The 17,572-nt window shown below is 40.6% G+C and overlaps 1 protein-coding gene and 1 non-coding gene across 3 annotated transcripts; one reads left to right on the top strand and one right to left on the bottom strand.

Annotated features, from left to right (window-relative positions):
* Positions 1-1,076: 1,076 nt before the first annotated feature.
* Positions 1,077-1,150, bottom strand: TRNAT-AGU (transfer RNA threonine (anticodon AGU)). The gene has a single exon. It is a non-coding gene; the product is annotated as a tRNA-Thr (tRNA).
* A 627-nt stretch (positions 1,151-1,777) lies between these two features.
* Positions 1,778-17,205, top strand: LOC131303754 (FIP1[V]-like protein). 2 transcript variants are annotated; one of them, XM_058330748.1, is made up of 9 exons: positions 1,778-2,667; positions 4,513-4,769; positions 8,009-8,135; positions 8,208-8,276; positions 8,368-8,505; positions 8,678-8,779; positions 10,630-10,925; positions 13,020-14,651; positions 16,151-17,205. In XM_058330748.1, exons 1-9 carry the CDS (start codon positions 1,879-1,881, stop codon positions 16,152-16,154), a joined length of 3,414 nt encoding a protein of 1,137 aa, XP_058186731.1. In that variant the 5' UTR covers positions 1,778-1,878; the 3' UTR covers positions 16,155-17,205. The 2 variants fall into 2 exon arrangements, with proteins under 2 accessions (XP_058186731.1, XP_058186723.1); XM_058330740.1 differs by having other exon boundaries at positions 13,020-14,610.
* Positions 17,206-17,572: the final 367 nt, after the last annotated feature.

The following is a 17,572-nucleotide window of genomic DNA, read 5'->3' on the forward strand; positions in this document are numbered from 1 at the left end:
GTACTCCTTCCGTCCCTTTTTAAGTGTCCTGCTTCGTAACTCCAACTTATTAAAAAGACATCATCATTACACCTTTCACATCAACTTTTTCCTCCACTTTCCCTACTTACCCATCATCATTACACTTTTACTCACTAACTTTTCAAAATAAAATCTACTTTTAGGGACAAAATAGACAATACACCAACTTTTACCTTCCTAACTTTACAAAATGGACACTTATTAAGGGACAGCCCAAAATGAAATACTGGACACAAAAAAAGGGACGGAGGGAGTAGTTGAAAGGAGATGAAAATTGACCGGCCCATAGTCTTGGCAAAACAAAAATCAAAGCAACAACCAACTAAATGAAAATTAAAGAAGACTCACAGATTCAAGAACCTACTCAAGTCTCAAGGTGTTGGAAATCACCATTTCATGGAAGTGGCTTTGGAAGTAGTCATCACGAGCATCAAACTTATCATGTACTCATTGGCGGTCGGCACCGCCTCAGCCTCCTCCGCTGCTATCCCAGAATATGGGAGTCCGTCGAAACGACCATTTTTTCCAGGTTTTCATTTGAGGGAACAATGAAACGCAACGAAAGTTGCTTTTGGTGTTTTTTTTCTAATTGAAAATACCACTCACGTTTCAAAAATACCAAAAAGATGGTTTCTAACACTAACCAACTATATAACAGAACCAGAGTCTTTTCGGCATTTTTCATTGTCTTCTCCTTTAAGATGCGAAGAAAGGAAAAGAAGGATGAAAATATGAACACCTTAGTCGCACTAGATATCAATGAACATGCAAGGCGTGTGAAGGTAGGCTCAAGCTAAGATTCTACTCTTATTATATTATATGATATGACTCTCATTCGTCAATGACGTTTACGCTACGACTTGCTAAAACGGGGTGGTGTTAATTTCGATTTAAACTTTTAGCTCAAAATTCGCGAGCCAAACGTGTAATTAAGCAAATAAATTCTCCTGTTTACTTGCAGAGAGGGAGTTGGAATTTTGTCCTACGCAAAACTTGCAGAGGTGAGAAGCTAAATATGCTGCAGATAAACATAGAGAGAACAAAAAAAGAAGACTTGCTTTCATTGAGAGTTGAACTCAAGACCTCCCGCTTACTAAACGGGTGCTCTAACCAACTGAGCTATGAAAGCTTGTTGGCCTACGAGTGCAACAATAATGAATAAGAACCGTCAACGTTGCTAAACACCTAACATTGCCACCTATTTAGTTTGCTTTTGGCCACACATAAATATGGCCTGCTATACAATTAATACAAGGCTCCGTTCCGATAAAGTTCCTACGTTTTAATTACTTATATTTCATTTTACGAGACAAGTTATTCTGTAATAATATTCAATACATTACATTTAATTCAAAAAAATAAATATTTATTTGAGTTAGTAGAACAAGGCTAATTATACTAGTTACAAATAAATTTGCAAATTAATCGAGCTGCTTGTGGTTCGACTCCATTTAGTAATCGAGCCGATCTCAATGCTAAGAAACTTGACTCGTTTTATAGACTCGATTCATTTAAAAAGTCTAGTTAAGTAAATTAGCCAACTCGGCTCGTTAAGATCTCGAACTTGGGTTACATGCTTGTTTATTAGAACAGCCGAACTTAAACATTGTAAAGCTCGGCTCGGCTCAGCTCGCTTTCGCCCGTATCTACAAATTGGTGTGGCAAACAATTTCCAAGAAAACAATGCTCCCAACTTCTTACCTAATTATGAGTACTTTCCTTTTTCAAATTTTTTTTCTTTACTCTCAAGATTTTGTTTACTTTTCATAATCCACAGTTTCTCACTAATCTCAAAACCCTCCTACTATGTCCCTGTAAAACACACGCAGAGACTCTCTCTCTCTCTCTCGCTCTCCTATGGAAGACGACGACGAGTTTGGAGATCTCTATACCGACGTCCTCCGCCAGTTCCAACCTTCCCCCGTCAGTTCGCCACCTCCGGTACCACCCAAATCCCCCATCGATCTCAACCTTCTTACCCAAAACGACGACGTATTTCCCCTCGGAGCAGCTCCCAATCCCAATCCTAACCCTAAACCTAACCTCAACTTCACCCTCTCTCACCACACCCAAACCCTAGCTTCGAACTCCCCGCCGGATTCGAATCGGAATTCGAATCAAGAAGCGGTGAGAGACGAGGGTTTAGCTGACAGGGCGAGTAGTGAGTCTAGGGTTTTGGAGAGAGGTGGAAAAGATGATTTTTTGGTGGTGGAAAAAAACGAGGGTTTGATTGATAAGGAAGAGAATTTCGATAGATTCGACATCGAAGAGGCTGAGGAGGAGGAGCCGGTGATACCGGGGGTTTCAGATCGTCGAGGAGAAGGGAATGATGATTGGGTGAGCGAGAGTGATGACGACGACTTGAAAATCGTGCTTAACGAGAGCAACCACGATGGTATGGTGATGGAGGGATTGGGTGATGAAGATGATGATGATGATGATCCTTTGGTTATTGTTGCGGATAGCGATCCGGGTCTCATTCCGATGGAAGAGAGGGAGTGGGCGGAGGATGCAACGACTCGGGGAGCGGATGGTGAGAGAAAGGAGGTGGGGGAAGGAGCTAAAGCGAATGGAGGAGCGGTTGTTGCGCCGAAGATTGGGTTCAACAGCAGTTTCACATATCAACCATTTCATTCTCAGTTTAAGGTCAGTTATGTTGTACAAGTGGGGTATTCAAATGTAATAGGAATTGTAATTGTTGTATAGCTAAAATGATAACCCTTGTACATGCTTTTTGTATGTTGTATGGAAGACTTGAACAAGAATATATGGAAGATTTGAATAAGAAGAGAGGCTGGTTTTAGTGGGATTTACTGTTGTACTGATGCTGCTATTTCACATTAATGGAAGTTTATTGCATTTGCCAGCGCAAACCAAACCGCGTATTCATATTAGGATTCATGTTATAAAGATCTAACAGGGCTTTTACGCAGTGGCTGTCACCTACCTCACACACAACCGTCCTTTATCCAGGCTTGGGATCGGCTCTTAAAAAAGATAAGACTGTAAGCACAGCACAAGAGTTGTATTTGCCAACAACTAAAATTCGACTTATCAAAAAGGATCAACGGTCAAATTATAGAAATATCATCAGGTTTTAACGGTGCTGGTGAAATCTTTGTCGTACATTCATAAGCAGCTGGCATTAGGTCACTTCTGCCAATTAGTGAACTTTGTTTTGCAGCAGGTTTTGCTCTGTTGATATTGCAAAAGAAAAGCCATTGCTTGCTGGTGCAGTGTTCCACTTCAATTCCGATTGATTAACTTGGCATGTTGTTGCGTAAAGCACCACCTCAAAGGAAAATGGGCCTTGCTATAAGAATAAATTCACATTTCAGTTGGGACGTCAGGTTGCAATGCTGTTGGAGTACTAAAAACCTTTCTCGTTTCTTAATCGGTTTAACAGCTTCTGCAATTTCGGTAACAAAATGTACCATTTTAGATGAACTTGGAAACCAGCACCACTAAATGTTGTCTGCTTTCAGCACTCCTTCTGCATGAATTGGTTCTCAACCTTTTTAGATGCCGGCCTTCAGCAGTGGTTGAGTTATTTATTCAACTGTTGCTGCTTAGTTGGAAGCATTGTGGTTGCTCCTGTTCACATATGTCCATTTTCAAGCCACCAGTCTTACATTCTCTGAAACCATTTAAATACTACAATGACTGGATGTAAAAAATGCTTATTGCCGGCACTATATTACCAAGAACTCTCCATTGGCCAAATTCCAGATTTTGTGATTTGAAGAAGAATGAAAAATCATACTCTTTTTAATGCTTCCAATATTTGCGGACGCAAAAAACCGTATGAAGTTTCTCTATTATGGTATTTGAAATTTTTTGGTGAAGTAATATGTTCCAGATCATTTTTTTGCTAATTTAAAGGATTCCTTTTTTTCCCCTGTCCGATTGTGTTTTTTCATTATGTCTCATAACCCTTCTGATTACAAGATAAACAGAACGGTTGTAAAACTTATCATGGTTGCTTGCGAGTTTTGACATCCCCATGCATGCCACGAAATTTACTCCAGGCAGTCTATAGTTACAGTAAGTTTTGGATTGGGAAGTCTTTACCTCTGGTAGAAAAGATTTTGGCACTCCAAATTTGTAATTTCTTCATGCTATTTGGGTTGAAATACATTATTTCGTGAATATTTTTAAAAATTATCCCTCTGTTGTTTCCCTTGGAATGTAGTTTTATGGTGAGCAGGTTTAAATGCCCAGTTGCAACTGGAAAAAATTCAATTATGTGCTTAACAAGAAACATTGTATCACTGTCGTCGTAATCTTGCAATTGGCATATTCATGTGTGAGGATTTTTGCATGGTGATTGTTTGGACATTCTATAAGTATTGAATGATAGATGTTATTGTTGCAGTCTTGTGTTAATTTCTCTGTCGCGTTCTTAGTTATAGAAAAAGATAAAATATTTATATTCGTCTTTGCTTATCGCTATTGGTATCATTTTATTTCTTCTCTTTCCAATTTGTGCAGTATGTGCGACCTGGCACGGCACCAATGCCTGGATCAGTTCCTGTTGGTCTTGTAGGAGCGCCGGGTCAAGTTCGTCCACCGGTCAACATGGGCCCGGTTACTGGTTTTGGTAGAGGTGATTGGCGACCAACAGGAATAAGAAACACTTTTCCTATGCAGAAAAACTTACATCCAGGTTCTGGAATGAATGTTTGGGGGAACAATACGGCAGGGCGTGGTTTTGGAAGTGGCTTGGACTTCACTCTTCCATCACACAAGTAAACTTTGGACAGCTCTACTTTTTAGTTTTATTGATGCACTTAATTGCTGATGTTATGATGGTTTGATGCATTGGTTTTGAGATGGGGAGCTTGATTCTACTCCGGTTATGGTTTTGTCCCTTCTTAGTATAATTTTGAATGATATTGTTGTATGTCTGCATTCCTTCGAATTCTATGCCCATTTTCGATGACAATTCCTATTTTGATAGTTGTTAGTGGCCCTATTTTTGTGGTCTGTTGTGTTGCGGGCATGTCACAAGTTGTAGCGGGTTTTGTTGGATGTCCTACTTCGTTTTAACGTACGCTTAGTGTCTCCATATAAACCACCTCTACCGTGGATAAAGAGTGAGTGTAATGTTATTGAAGTCTTCATTTTGGGGGTCAGAGGTCAAGTTGTACTGTATTTGATCCAATTGGAGGTCTTCCTCCTTGAGGTGGGTCTCGCTCTCCTCTTTCTATTTCATTTTTCTGTCACTAGAAGGTTCATAATAGGTGGGATTAGAGCCAGTCAATGGACCACAGAGTGAAGCTGATAGAAAAATCCATGGAGTCACTTTCAAGAGGTCAAGAGGAGATAATCAATCAAATAGAGGTGTTCGGTAGGCTCAGTACTTGTATTTATCAATTGGTGAGTCGAAGTACAAATGAATCTGTTTAGAACCTTGCCCGAGTTAATGAGGAGCTATGTTATGCGAACTCGGGTAGTAGTAGCAGGTGTAGGTGTGTATCTAGGAGCTGTACATCTCAAATCTTAAAATAGAGGGTAGATAGTTACGGATCCAGATTTGGATAGGGTTACAAGGATGCGTGACAAAATTGTCTGTTGTTATATTTTCATATATAAACAATAGAAAAAAGGTGGCACTAACATATTTTATACAATGATCAACAGACCCAATAATAACTTTCTTCTTATTTTTCTTCATCATGTTTCTATGAAGAAAAGCTTTGGCAGTTGTGTTATCATTTATATGGCTGTACCCGACCCTTATCCCACACCTGTGTTGTGTTGACACAGTTACTTCGCCCTAAATGGTGGATCCATGTAACATAGATGGGGAGCCCTAAGTGGTGGTAGAAACTTCTGATGAGAAATGGAGAACTGTCAAGCCATTGTTGAAAGCCATGGCAACAGTGAGTCACACCACATTGATACTGATCAACCTATTGAGTTTAAGGTGAAGTCAGACCCTCTCCCATTCTATGGTGCAGAAAACTTTAGGGAAAGAAATCAAGTCGAATATGTTGCATAATGGACTAGGCAAGTTGGCGGAAGACGTGGACAAAGAATCACAAAATAATTTTCCCGTGGAAGACAATGAAGCCAAGAATGGTCAAGTGTTATCTGATCAAAAGATCATTCCCCATTGCCTTTTTGTGAATCCAGTCAGGCAGTCACGGATTTGCTATTGCAGATAAGTATTATTTTACTTTTAAGGAGATTATTGAGATTTTTATGGCACTTCAAGACCATAGATTTAACAATATTTTGCTCGGGGTGGTTTCTTCTTCAAAGATGGAGGATCCCGGTTGATATATCTTTACCTTGAGGACAAGGTCATATTTTAAGGAGGGGGGACTGTTGCTTGTCTTGTCCACCCATTAAGTTCTATGTATGTTTGCTTTATGTTTTCTGGTTAGTGGCCCTATTTTTGTGGGCTTTTATAGTGGGCATCTCATCAGTAGTAACGGCGTTAGTTAGGTGTCCTACTTTCTAGGAACAAAGGCTTAGTGGATTGTTCTATCTTTTCAATAGAAACAACGTCTATGAATGGATAAAGAGGGACGGCATGTTATTAAATTCTTCATTTCGGAAGTTTTTCCTCTATATGAGCCAATTGGAGGTTCTCTCCTCAAATTGGGGCTCTCTCACTCTTTCTTCCATTTTCATTTTGTGTTACATGAAGGTTCGTATCATATTGTGCGTAGACAATTTAGAATTCTGAAGCGGATCAGTCAATTACATATGTTGTCTATTTTGTGTTAACAATTATTGGGGTGTTGATCACCGACGCTACAGGTTCAGTTGTGAAAAATAAGCCTATCAACATTAAGGGTGTGGTCTTGAACCCAAGGATAACCACTTTGTGCATATATGACAAAGGTTAGTTTGGCATGCAATCTTCCCCTCTCGGACCGCCATTAATGAGGACTAAACTAGGTATATCTTTGCGGTTATTGGGTTGTTGATACTGTCCATTCATGATGATCGAGTATGCAACGATTTTCTCCTAGTTCATTACCTTAAGTCCGTGTTATCTGGAACGGGACTGGTTCGATATGTGAAGGGGAACCGGAATGCGGCCACATGCCCTAAATTGTGGTATGTCTGGTGTAAGCTTCTATAGATTGCTTCCAATAGAACACAGTAATGTCGAACATGGGATTAAACATTTTCTATTCCTCCAGTTATTTATGTGAAAATTTAGGAGCACTATCAGTTTATCACTAGTTTCTTACTTTTTATCTTGCCAAAGTTCCACTCTCTTGGCATTTAGCTTATTCAAGTTGACTTTTTCTCCCAAGAGAAATGTGAGGGAATGAATAGGATATACTCTAAGATCGCTTTTTTTCATTAAATGCAATGTTTTGTAATGGATAGTGTACAACATTTTATTCCAAAACTTAGATTGTTAGGATATTTGCATTTCCTGGTAAGATAGCCTCACGTTCTGAACCCATGTCTTTTTGGTCTTTCGCTTGTCTTTGTGAGTTATGACACCTTACCATCATATCCCTCCTGTTTTCTGGTGCAGTATGCAGTTTATGTTGAACATGGACACAAACCGCTTTCATGGTGCATTGTGATGTAGAACCGAAGTGTAACCCCTAGGAATCCAAGCCTAGGGGAGAATTAGAATCCACACTAATTCCAGAGAAACTGAAAAAACTTTATTCATTCAATGATCCATAGACGTATTGCAGGAGTCCTTTAGATAGGCCCGAGAGATAACAACCAAAATAAAAGAGGAATATAACCTAACAAGATAAATCCTAACTTGCAAATGCAATAAATCCTAGATAAATAAATCCTAAATAACAGAGGAAATAAATAACTTAATGATAGCTCAAATGGGCCCACAATCATCCATCCATTTGGACACTGGATGGGCCATAATCCCTCGTCAACATCGGTGCACGCGTGTGGACCTGGTGTTTGCACCACATCTTCTAACTTACCATAAATGTATGTTTGGGATTATTTCTCTTGTTGACCTTCTCTAGTTTATATGCAGGACGATATTTGAGGTTGACATTAATAGCTTTGAGGAAAAACCATGGAGGCTTCCTGGCCTTGATATGTCCGATTTTTTTAATTTTGGTTTAAATGAGGAGACCTGGAAAGATTATTGCAAACAACTGGTACGTATTAGCAATTACTGTATCATTATTTATAGCTATGTAAGCTGAGGATGCTGAATTTGAATTCTGAAGGAACAACTCCGCGTGGAGACAACTATGCAAAGCAAAATCTGTGTCTATGAAAGTGGGAGAACAGAACAGGTAATGAGTGCATTTGCATCTTGATGTATCAGTGTATGTGGTTGAAGAACAAAGTGGCCAAATGTCTTATCTTTCGTTGATTTCATTTCAGGAATATGATCCAGATCTGCCACCAGAACTAGCTGCAGCGGCAGGTGTTCGTGGCACTTCTGAAAATGCAAATATTGCGAAGTTGGACGGTGGACAAATTGACATAGCAAAAGGATCACAAGATGTGCGGCCACCATTAGTATGTCTTGGCAGTTATATTGTATTATTTTCTCCTGCCATCTAAATATTCTTTGGTCATGGTCCTCATTTTGCTGTAGCTAGTTAAGAATGGGACTCTTTATATTTAGATGCACTAAGTTTCTTTCTTGTGTCGGTCTTTGGGCTCATTTGTTTATCCTCTCTCCTTCTAGCCAATTGGGAGAGCAATACAGGTGGAAACTAGTTCTGTTGAGCGTCTCCCATCCACTGATACCAGGCCACTTCGAATCCGTGATTCCGATGTAATAATTGAGGTAATTTTCAATACTGTACTCAAGCACCTCTGGATCAATGTTAGGCTTTGTTGGATAGATGTTGATTTGAAATGAAGGTATTTGGCACTATATTCAATGAAAATAGCTCAAATTCAGATGGATAGTCTGCATATGGATTTTTTCATTGAGTTTTTGAGAGCTGATTTGGAATAGCTATTTATTGAGAGAGGGCGAGAGGGCTTATTTACCTTTTTGGTCCCCAAAGTATTAGTGAGTGGCCAATTTCGTCCCCAATCTTTAAAATGTGTGTCAATTTGGTCCTCACCTCTAACTCCGTCCCTCTTGTCCGTTAAAATAAGGGGCTTTTCCAGAATTTCACCTACAAGAGTACCTAAAACGCTTAAAAACCTACCCGAATCTAACCCTACCCCAAGTTCTTCTCAGGCTCAGCTACTTCCAGTCTTACAACCGCAACTACCACCTCCCCCTTCCCTGAAACACACCCATCAAAGTGAATTTCATACAATAACATGTTTCAAATCCTATCCAATCTATTTTTCTAATCCACAGTTTAACCCATTCTCTTCTCTGTAATTCCTCCGACCTTTAAAACTTTTTTTTTCACTCCTTTTTCCCCTCATTCCTTCTCTTTCTTGGAAGTAAAAAACCTTCAAATGTCCCAGAGAGAAATCTGAATCCTTTCTCTGTAGAACATAAACCAATTTGATCTCTGCTCATTGTTCCCAAAAAACTCTTTTGCATCTTGTTCGGTTGGAAAACCCAGTATTTTTCTTGCCTTTTCTCTGTTTTTCTCATCTGGTTTTTCACTTAAAAATGAGTCTATGGGGCGGCGAAGGCGTGGACTTACTCACGGGGCTGAGGCGACGACAAGGCGGTGGATGTAGGAGGAGGGGGAGATGGGGTTGATGATGATAAGGGAGGGGTGGTGGACGGCGGCGGAGGGAGATGGAGTGGTGGTGAACGGCGGCGGAGGGGGAGAGGCGGCGAGCGGATATGCGGTTGGAGTGGCGGTTGGGGCGGAGTTGCCGCTGGAGGTGGAAGAAGCTGTCGCAGCGGGTGGGGGTGAAGTGGGTTGGTCGATGGTGTGGTGGCCGGAGCCGGAAATCCCAACATCCTCACACACCTGTCTCTCTAGATATATGTGTGTGTGTGTGTGTGTGCGCGTGCGCGTGTGTATATTTTTGTTTGTATCTAGGTTGAGAAAAGCTCCAGCAGTTCCTCTAGTCTTGTCTCTCTCTCTCTGAGAGAGAGAGAAGAAAAGGAGGAGGGAGAGATTTGATTTAGGAAGGCTGAAGTTTTGAATGGTGTGAAGGAGATTTCTGATTGTTTGCTTTCTTCCTTTTGATTTTGATTTTGGAACATAAAAAGAGGGGTTTGTATGTTGGGTGTGTTGCTGTAAATGAAATGAGGGAGAGAGACAGATGATGGCAAGGGGTGAAATACCATTGATGCCCTTCATTTTAACGAACAAGAGAGACGGAGTTAGGGGTGGGGACCAAATTGACACACATCTTAAACATTGGGGACGAAATTGGACAAATGTTTAGATTGGGGACGAAATCGGCCACTCACCAATACTTTGGGAACCAAAAAGGTAAACAAGCCCTGAGAGAGATTTGAAATCCTTCGTAGCTCCATTCATATGGAGGATTGTAGTTATACATGAACCGTAAATCCGTAATCAAATACATCTCTTCTACCTCTAATCCATCTTTCACTTCACAGGTCACGTATAGCTAATCAATGCTATATATTTGTTGGTATTGAACCCTAGTTCCCTTAATTTTGTTCCACATCTATCCAAACAGACCTTTAATATCCTTGCTCCTTGTGTTTAATGCCATTGGGTAATGTTGTGTGGCAAACAGATAGTGTTGCAGGGCTCTACAGATGATGCTTCCTTGCCTGGGAATGATGTGACAGAGCAACCGGAAAATGAACCTTTGAGGGAGAGTTTCAGAGGTGGCCAGGAAACTAATGGGGACATCATAGAGCAACAAAGTGGTGGTAGGAAGAGGGAAATTGTTGGGAGAAGAGCTCCATTTATGAATTCCATTCATGACAACATGATTGAAGGAGAATCACTGCTTCCGCATCGTCCCGATTCTAGAGAGCGTTCTTCTTCAAATCCCGGAAGGAATGTTGGCACCCTTCGTGAGGAGAGGTATGAAATAATTTTTGATTAAATTCCATGCCTTTTCTGCATGTTGACGAATTCTAATCAGTTGACAAATTATATCACATTGATGTTGGATTATTTTGTCGTCAGTAATTTTGGCTTCAATCCAGTGGTATGTGCTTGTGAATGCTAGGTTTTTTATTAATAAGCAAATAAATAATAGTAGTCTAAGATATTAAGGGAATGCCATCCATAGATATTATAACAAGAAGGCCAACAAAAAGCCCTACAGTCTCAAGGAATTGGTCGAGAGAGGGATTCCCCTCCTTCAACTCCATACTCTGCAAAAGAGTAACAAAACACTTTTTAAGTCTATACAATGGACACTCTAAGCCAGCAACTGACACCTTTTCCTTCGCCGGCAAACTGAGCCTCATCAAACAATAAAGAAGCCATCATCTAGATCTTCCTCTGTCTCCTTCCCAACTTTGCAGCTCGTCACCAATAAAGAAGCTCCATGACACCTTCTGTGAAAACCCAAACCGTACCTTAAAAAAGAGAGAAGAAAACCCAAACCGTACCTAACCCAGATAGGACTGAAATCCACGGATCCCAGTGGACTGGGCAATATCCTATCCAAGAAGGTGAACTTTGCAGAGCAAAAACAAGGCAGCAAGAGTTGAGTGCCGGTTGGAAATGACAAATGGATTGAATCATTTTCCTTTTGATTGTCACCACAACTATTCTGTTTGTTTTATAATGGCTAGTTGGATCAATAGGAGGGCATTATGTTACACTAGAGGTCGGGCATTAGCGATGTGTGTAAATTATCTTGGAACTCTTGCTATTATTTGTTCGTGCGGTTTCATAAAATATTCCTATATCTTTGAAATGGGTTTACTGTCACAAAAGGGGGGCAAACAAAGAAAATTAAAAAATTCTTTTGCAAGTTTGTCGTGCAGAGGACACCCATGAAATGGATGCCAGTAGAAAGAGAGTTTTCAGTAGCTTTTTTGCCCAAAAAACTGAAGCAGTTTGCCGATGAAGGGGATAAAAAAACTGCAGCTAGTTCGTGGGTTGGGTGGTTATAATATTTGTTTTCCCCTATGATGCACCGACACGGACACCGACACGGACACGGACACCGAAACCGACACCGGGACACGGAAATTCTAAAAAAATGGGGACACGGACACGGCAGGGGACACGCCACGTGTATATTTATTTATTTATTTATATATATAAATAAATAAATAATTATAGTTTAGCACCCAGAAATTTAAAAAATATATAATTTGGTCCCAAATTTTTTTAAAAAAAATTACAGTTTGACCCCTAAATTTTTCAAAAATTACAGTTTGGCCCCCAAAATTTTAAAAAAAATTACAGTTTGACCCCTGCCGTGTCCCCATCGGTGTCCCCGCCGTGTCCCCAGCGGTGTCCCCCTCAAAATTTAATATTAAAATATGGGACACGCCACGTGGCGTGTCCCGTACGTATCTCCGAGGTGTCCCGCGGTGTCCCCGTGTCCCCGTGTCCTGACACTGCGATACTTCGACCTTTAGAGGTGTCGGTGCTTCATAGGTTTTCCCGTTAGTGCCCTTACAGTTATTGAGAGCAGCAGTTAATTTAAATGGTAAAATGTTTCAACTTTTTGGACAATTTTGGAATAGAAAATTGTGAGCCAGCCTCAAAAAGAATCTACAAAAATCGATGCTCTCCCTTTAGAGAGAGAATAGATTGTTACGCTCGTGAAAAAACAGTTAGGATAAATAAAAACAGTTAGGAATTACTCTAGGCTTTTGCTGTCTGGTTGTATTGCTAAGTTTTTAGTTATATTTTCTGTAGTACTACTCATCTGATTTGGTAGCCAAGATGTGTGATAGTTTCATTGCTCTATTAACCAGTATCTTCGTCTTCAGAAACCTCTGCACATATTTTGTTTGGCACGACTTGTTCTTATTGCTAATGGTTCATGTTCTATTATTGGCTGTCATTCTTTTTATCATGTTTGCTAGTTCCCGATGGTGTTTGGTTGGATAATTGACTTAGTAGTATTACATTCAATTTAGTTTTTGATTTTGAAATATTTCATCTCTGGTATTAAGTAATTCCTATAACTTCCTCTTCATAATCCAGGCAGGCAAAGGGGGGAGCACGCGACAGATCCCCTATTATGACACATAGTAGTAGTACACTGGATAAAGGCGTTCTTCGCACTCAGAAGGAAGATTCAGTTGAAAGCAGTGGTGGAAAACAAAGCAATCAGTTCTCATCTCCGGCCACCGTTGGGAGTGATGAGGAGCCCGATGTTGAACATCGTGATGGCTTGCATGGAAGCTCTGTAATGTCTGATGGAGGGGAAATGGCTTTGGACAGAACCACCTTTACTGATACCCACATATCGGAAAACCAATTGCCTTCTGTGAAAAAGCAAAAACTCAGTTCTCGAGTTAGACAGTCTCCTGATCAAGAGATTGGTAATGAAGGGGACATAAAGGCTGCTAGAAGCAGAGAAAACAGCAAAGCAAGATCGGATAGCAGCAGAGATTACCACAAGTTCCCCGATAGTATTGACGAGGAAGTTGTTCAACGTGGACGTTCTACACAAATGGGGAACTTGAAGAGACCCCACGGTGAAGATGAGCAGAGTGTGCGAAGAAAGAGACGTGAAGTAGAAAAGCACCGCATGGTGGAAAAAGGATGGGAGGATTCTCACTCTCGTCGAGATTTGGATCCTCATTTGGCTCGTCACTCGCACATGAAAACTGAGGGTATAGACAGGCGAAAGGAGAGAGAGAATTCTGAGGGAGTTTGGCAGCAAAGAGATGACGATCCACATGGAAGGAGGGCTAGAGCTGAGGAAACAAGGAACAAGGTCCGAGAAAGAGAGAGGATGGATAAAGATGAGCATCTTCAGTTGAGGAAACAGTTGGACTATGGTAATTCTAGGGGCTATCATGATAGAGATGTGGGATCACGACCAAGAGAAAGGGATGACAATTTGAAGAGTCAATATGAGAATATGAACAATCATTATACCAAAAGAAGGAAAGAAGAAGATTATTCAAGGAGGGATGGTGAAAAGGAAGAAATCTTACATAGCCATAGAGAAAACCCAAGTCAGCGTAAGCGAGATAGGGATGATGCTTTGGACCCGCGGAAGAGAGATGACCAAGTGAGAACAAGAGAGGACAATTATAATTCTGTTAGGTACAAAGAAGATGACTGGATTCACAGAGACAGGGATCAGATGCACAGAACCAAACAATCACATGAAGAAAGTTTATTGAAGAGGGAAAGAGAAGAACGACGGGAAGGAGTAAGGAAAACTGGACGAGCTGCAGAAGAAAAACTATGGGTCCCCCATGGTAGAGTGAAGGATGAGTATAAGGGAACTTCTGCCAGAGATTACCAATTTAAAGAGACCAGTCGGCATAATGAGCAACTTACGAGAAGGGTTGAAGATGGAAGCCTATCACAGCATAGGGGACATGATGATTTCCATTCAACACGTGGAAGCCAACACAACGAAGATGAGAGAAGATCAAGGCAGGAAAGGGAAGGTACTCGGAGGGATCTTGTTGGTGGTGGTTCTGATAACAATAGGGTGCATGAAAAGAAACGTAAAGCTAACATGAGGAGTAAAGATTCCAAGGGCGGAGATGGTAACTCTGTGGGTCCTTCCACGATAAGTCAAGAAGACCAAAGTGGTCACATGAATGAGCGGGTACGTTACAACTCCAGAAACACTAACATGCCACTGCTGAGGTAAAAATGCCTCCCCATGTGTCGAGTTACTATGACATGAACTAGTAATTAGTGAACATGTTCCATAGGATGCCAATATACTGCATTTGGTGCTTCGCTGTGATTGCCACTATCCAGGAGTTGTTTTGGATCCCTTGAGTAACTATGATTGATTACATGGTTGAAGTCTTCAATTCCATTAGCTTCTATCAGTTCTATGTGTTAGAAAACGGGGATGTGTTGTCCTCTTCATGGTTTAGGAATAGGGATCGATTCTTGTGGTTCCCATTTTGACCCAACGTCTGATATATGGCTACTTCTGAGAATTCACCAAACAGTTGTATTGAATCTCAGTAAGTGTTGGAACTATTTCATAAGTACAGTTTAATAGATTATTGCCACAAGCATATGTTGGAGGGCTGCTATAAGGCTACTCTATTGGTCTGTTAAACTGTTACATCATACTTAATTTAGGGGGCTTTTTCCATGTCCATTACTTTGACAGTGAGCTTTGAGTTCTTTAGTAGACTCTTGTGAATTCTGGTTTTCTTTGTTGCATCCTCTGAAGAATACTTTTGTTCTGATGCGTCCAGGTTTGGGTCACGTAGGTACATGTTTCATGGTCCTTTTTGTGAATGACATTCATTGTGTGCAAGTAATTTGTTACGCTGGAATATGTATGTTAGGGAATTCTGATAATTTGCAACAAAACTAGCACTACAGGGAAAAGCCTAAGCAAAGAAGAGAAGCACATTTGCAAAAATCCAAATTAAGGACGATATATAGACTGAGCAGGGAGGATACTTGCAATAAAACTATTGTCTTGAAATTCAATGCTAATGCATTATAAAATCCCTAGGAATCGTTTGATACCTGATAGTTGATGATGATACCTTTGCGGTGGGCCAATGGGGCTTTTGACTAAATGGGACCCCACTGGAAGTAGAACAAATTCAGCATTTCTTCCCAGAATTGGAACTTCTTAATCACATTGGCAGTTTTAATGATGGCATCCCATGGCGAGTGATTATTTTTGAGATAAGAAGCATGGTATATACACAAATGGATACATGAACCGGTAAGTTTTTCAAAAGTTAAGACACGGACACGTTGGGGACATGTGGAATGTGGTAAGTATTAACACATCTTCAAAGGTGGGCCCTACGTGTTTGCAGTGTGTTCCTTGCATGTTCCTAGTGTGTCTGCAAAAGTAACGTATCTGACTAACAAAGCATAATAAGTAAATCGAACACGTACTTCTGTGTGTTTGGTACATCTGAAACATTGACACGCATCATATACGGATTCATGAGGCTGGCAGACATGTTCCTTTCTTCTTAATTTGTTAGGACAACAGTTTGTCCCACCATCTCCTCTATTCTTTTGCCTCCTAATAAGTGGTATTCAGCCGTTTCAACCGAAACTCTTCCCTCGACCATTTTGGCTGGAAACTTCCTAGATCATTCAGCGTTTTTACATTTTAACTTTAATTTGGGATTATTATGATTGCTTTTGTTCAGGTGATACTGAAAGGCACAACCGAGCAGGGAAAACATAATGAAGATGCTTCTTCAGACGATGAACAGAGAGATTCAAGAAGGGGACGGTCCAAATTGGAACGTTGGACAAGCCATAAGGAGAGGGATTTCAATATCAACTCAAAGTCTTCATCATCTTCCATGAAGGTTAAAGAGATTGACAAGAGTAAAAATGGAGCCAGCAAGCTTCCGGAAGAATCATCCAAGACTGTTGAAACCATCAATGGTCAACATCCCTTGGGTGATCAAAAGGATCAAAATGATGGGAAATCAGTGGGTGGTAGAGACTCGGACACAGCTGCAAAGTTGAAGCAGCGAAGCGAGCGTTTCAAGCTTCCAATTCCAAATGATAAGGAAGCTACGGTGATTAAAAAGATGGAGAGTGAACCATTGCTGCCTTCCGCCCAAAGTGGAGCCAATGACGATCCGGAGATCAAACTAGAGCGTCCGCCTCGGAAACGGAGGTGGATTAGTAACTAACTGTGGAATGAAATAACATGTTTTTGTTTTTGCTTATTGTTATGTATTATACACCGGCAAATGTAACATTGTCCTGCCCATTGATGGGCTCTGAATTCACATTTTTACTCCAAAGAAACATTAATTTGTAGCGAACTTTATTGTATGGATTGTACAGCAGTTGCTCGGAGGGCACTTAAGTGACCAGTCCGAGTCAAAGTCGTGTAGCTGACTCGAGTGAAGGCTTTTGCTCCAGGTGGTGAGGAAGAATGCCGGCTTCTTCAAGTTTTTGATGTGGAGGTTTGGAGAAGTTTCAATGCAGGGAACCATTTGGGTGAGAAGGAAAATTGGTGATCTGTGCTTACTGCAGAAGGAAAATTGCCAAGGTAGATATAAATGGGTGATCTGTGCTTACTGCAGTTTGGCAATCCATGTTGTATAAATTTTGATTGTTTTTTATTTCCATAGCACGTGAATCTAGAGCGCGTTATATTGATGTTGCATTTTTGTGTTTGACAACAATATCAGTACCCTGTAATCCCTAATCGATAGGGGTATAGAACAGTGATTGGTCACCATTCTTGTTTTTCTTGTCGGCGGTATTCCTGAAAAGGACTATCTGGTTGTATTGACATAGAATTCGTGGAGGGAAAGGAAAATGAAGGAAATCTTATAGGGAAAGAAAATACACTGAAGGATGTTCTGTTCTTTTTCTTTTGTTTGGTTGTGTGTGAAAAATGTGAAGGAACAAGAATGTTGTTACTCCTGCATAGGGAAAAGCCCCAGATGCGATTGTTTTATGGGAAAAGGGTTTCTGAAAACTTCTCTCCACTACAATAGATGGTCCATTATCTCCCTTTATTTCTTTTAGACTTTCGGACCATCATTAGCCTTGAAGGTGACCACCCAAAATAAAGAGGAAACAAAAGAAATTGAAATACAAAC

The sequence above is a fragment of the Rhododendron vialii genome, chromosome 1a, assembly GCF_030253575.1.
Source record: "Rhododendron vialii isolate Sample 1 chromosome 1a, ASM3025357v1".
In the NCBI taxonomy this organism is placed as follows: domain Eukaryota; kingdom Viridiplantae; phylum Streptophyta; class Magnoliopsida; order Ericales; family Ericaceae; genus Rhododendron; species Rhododendron vialii.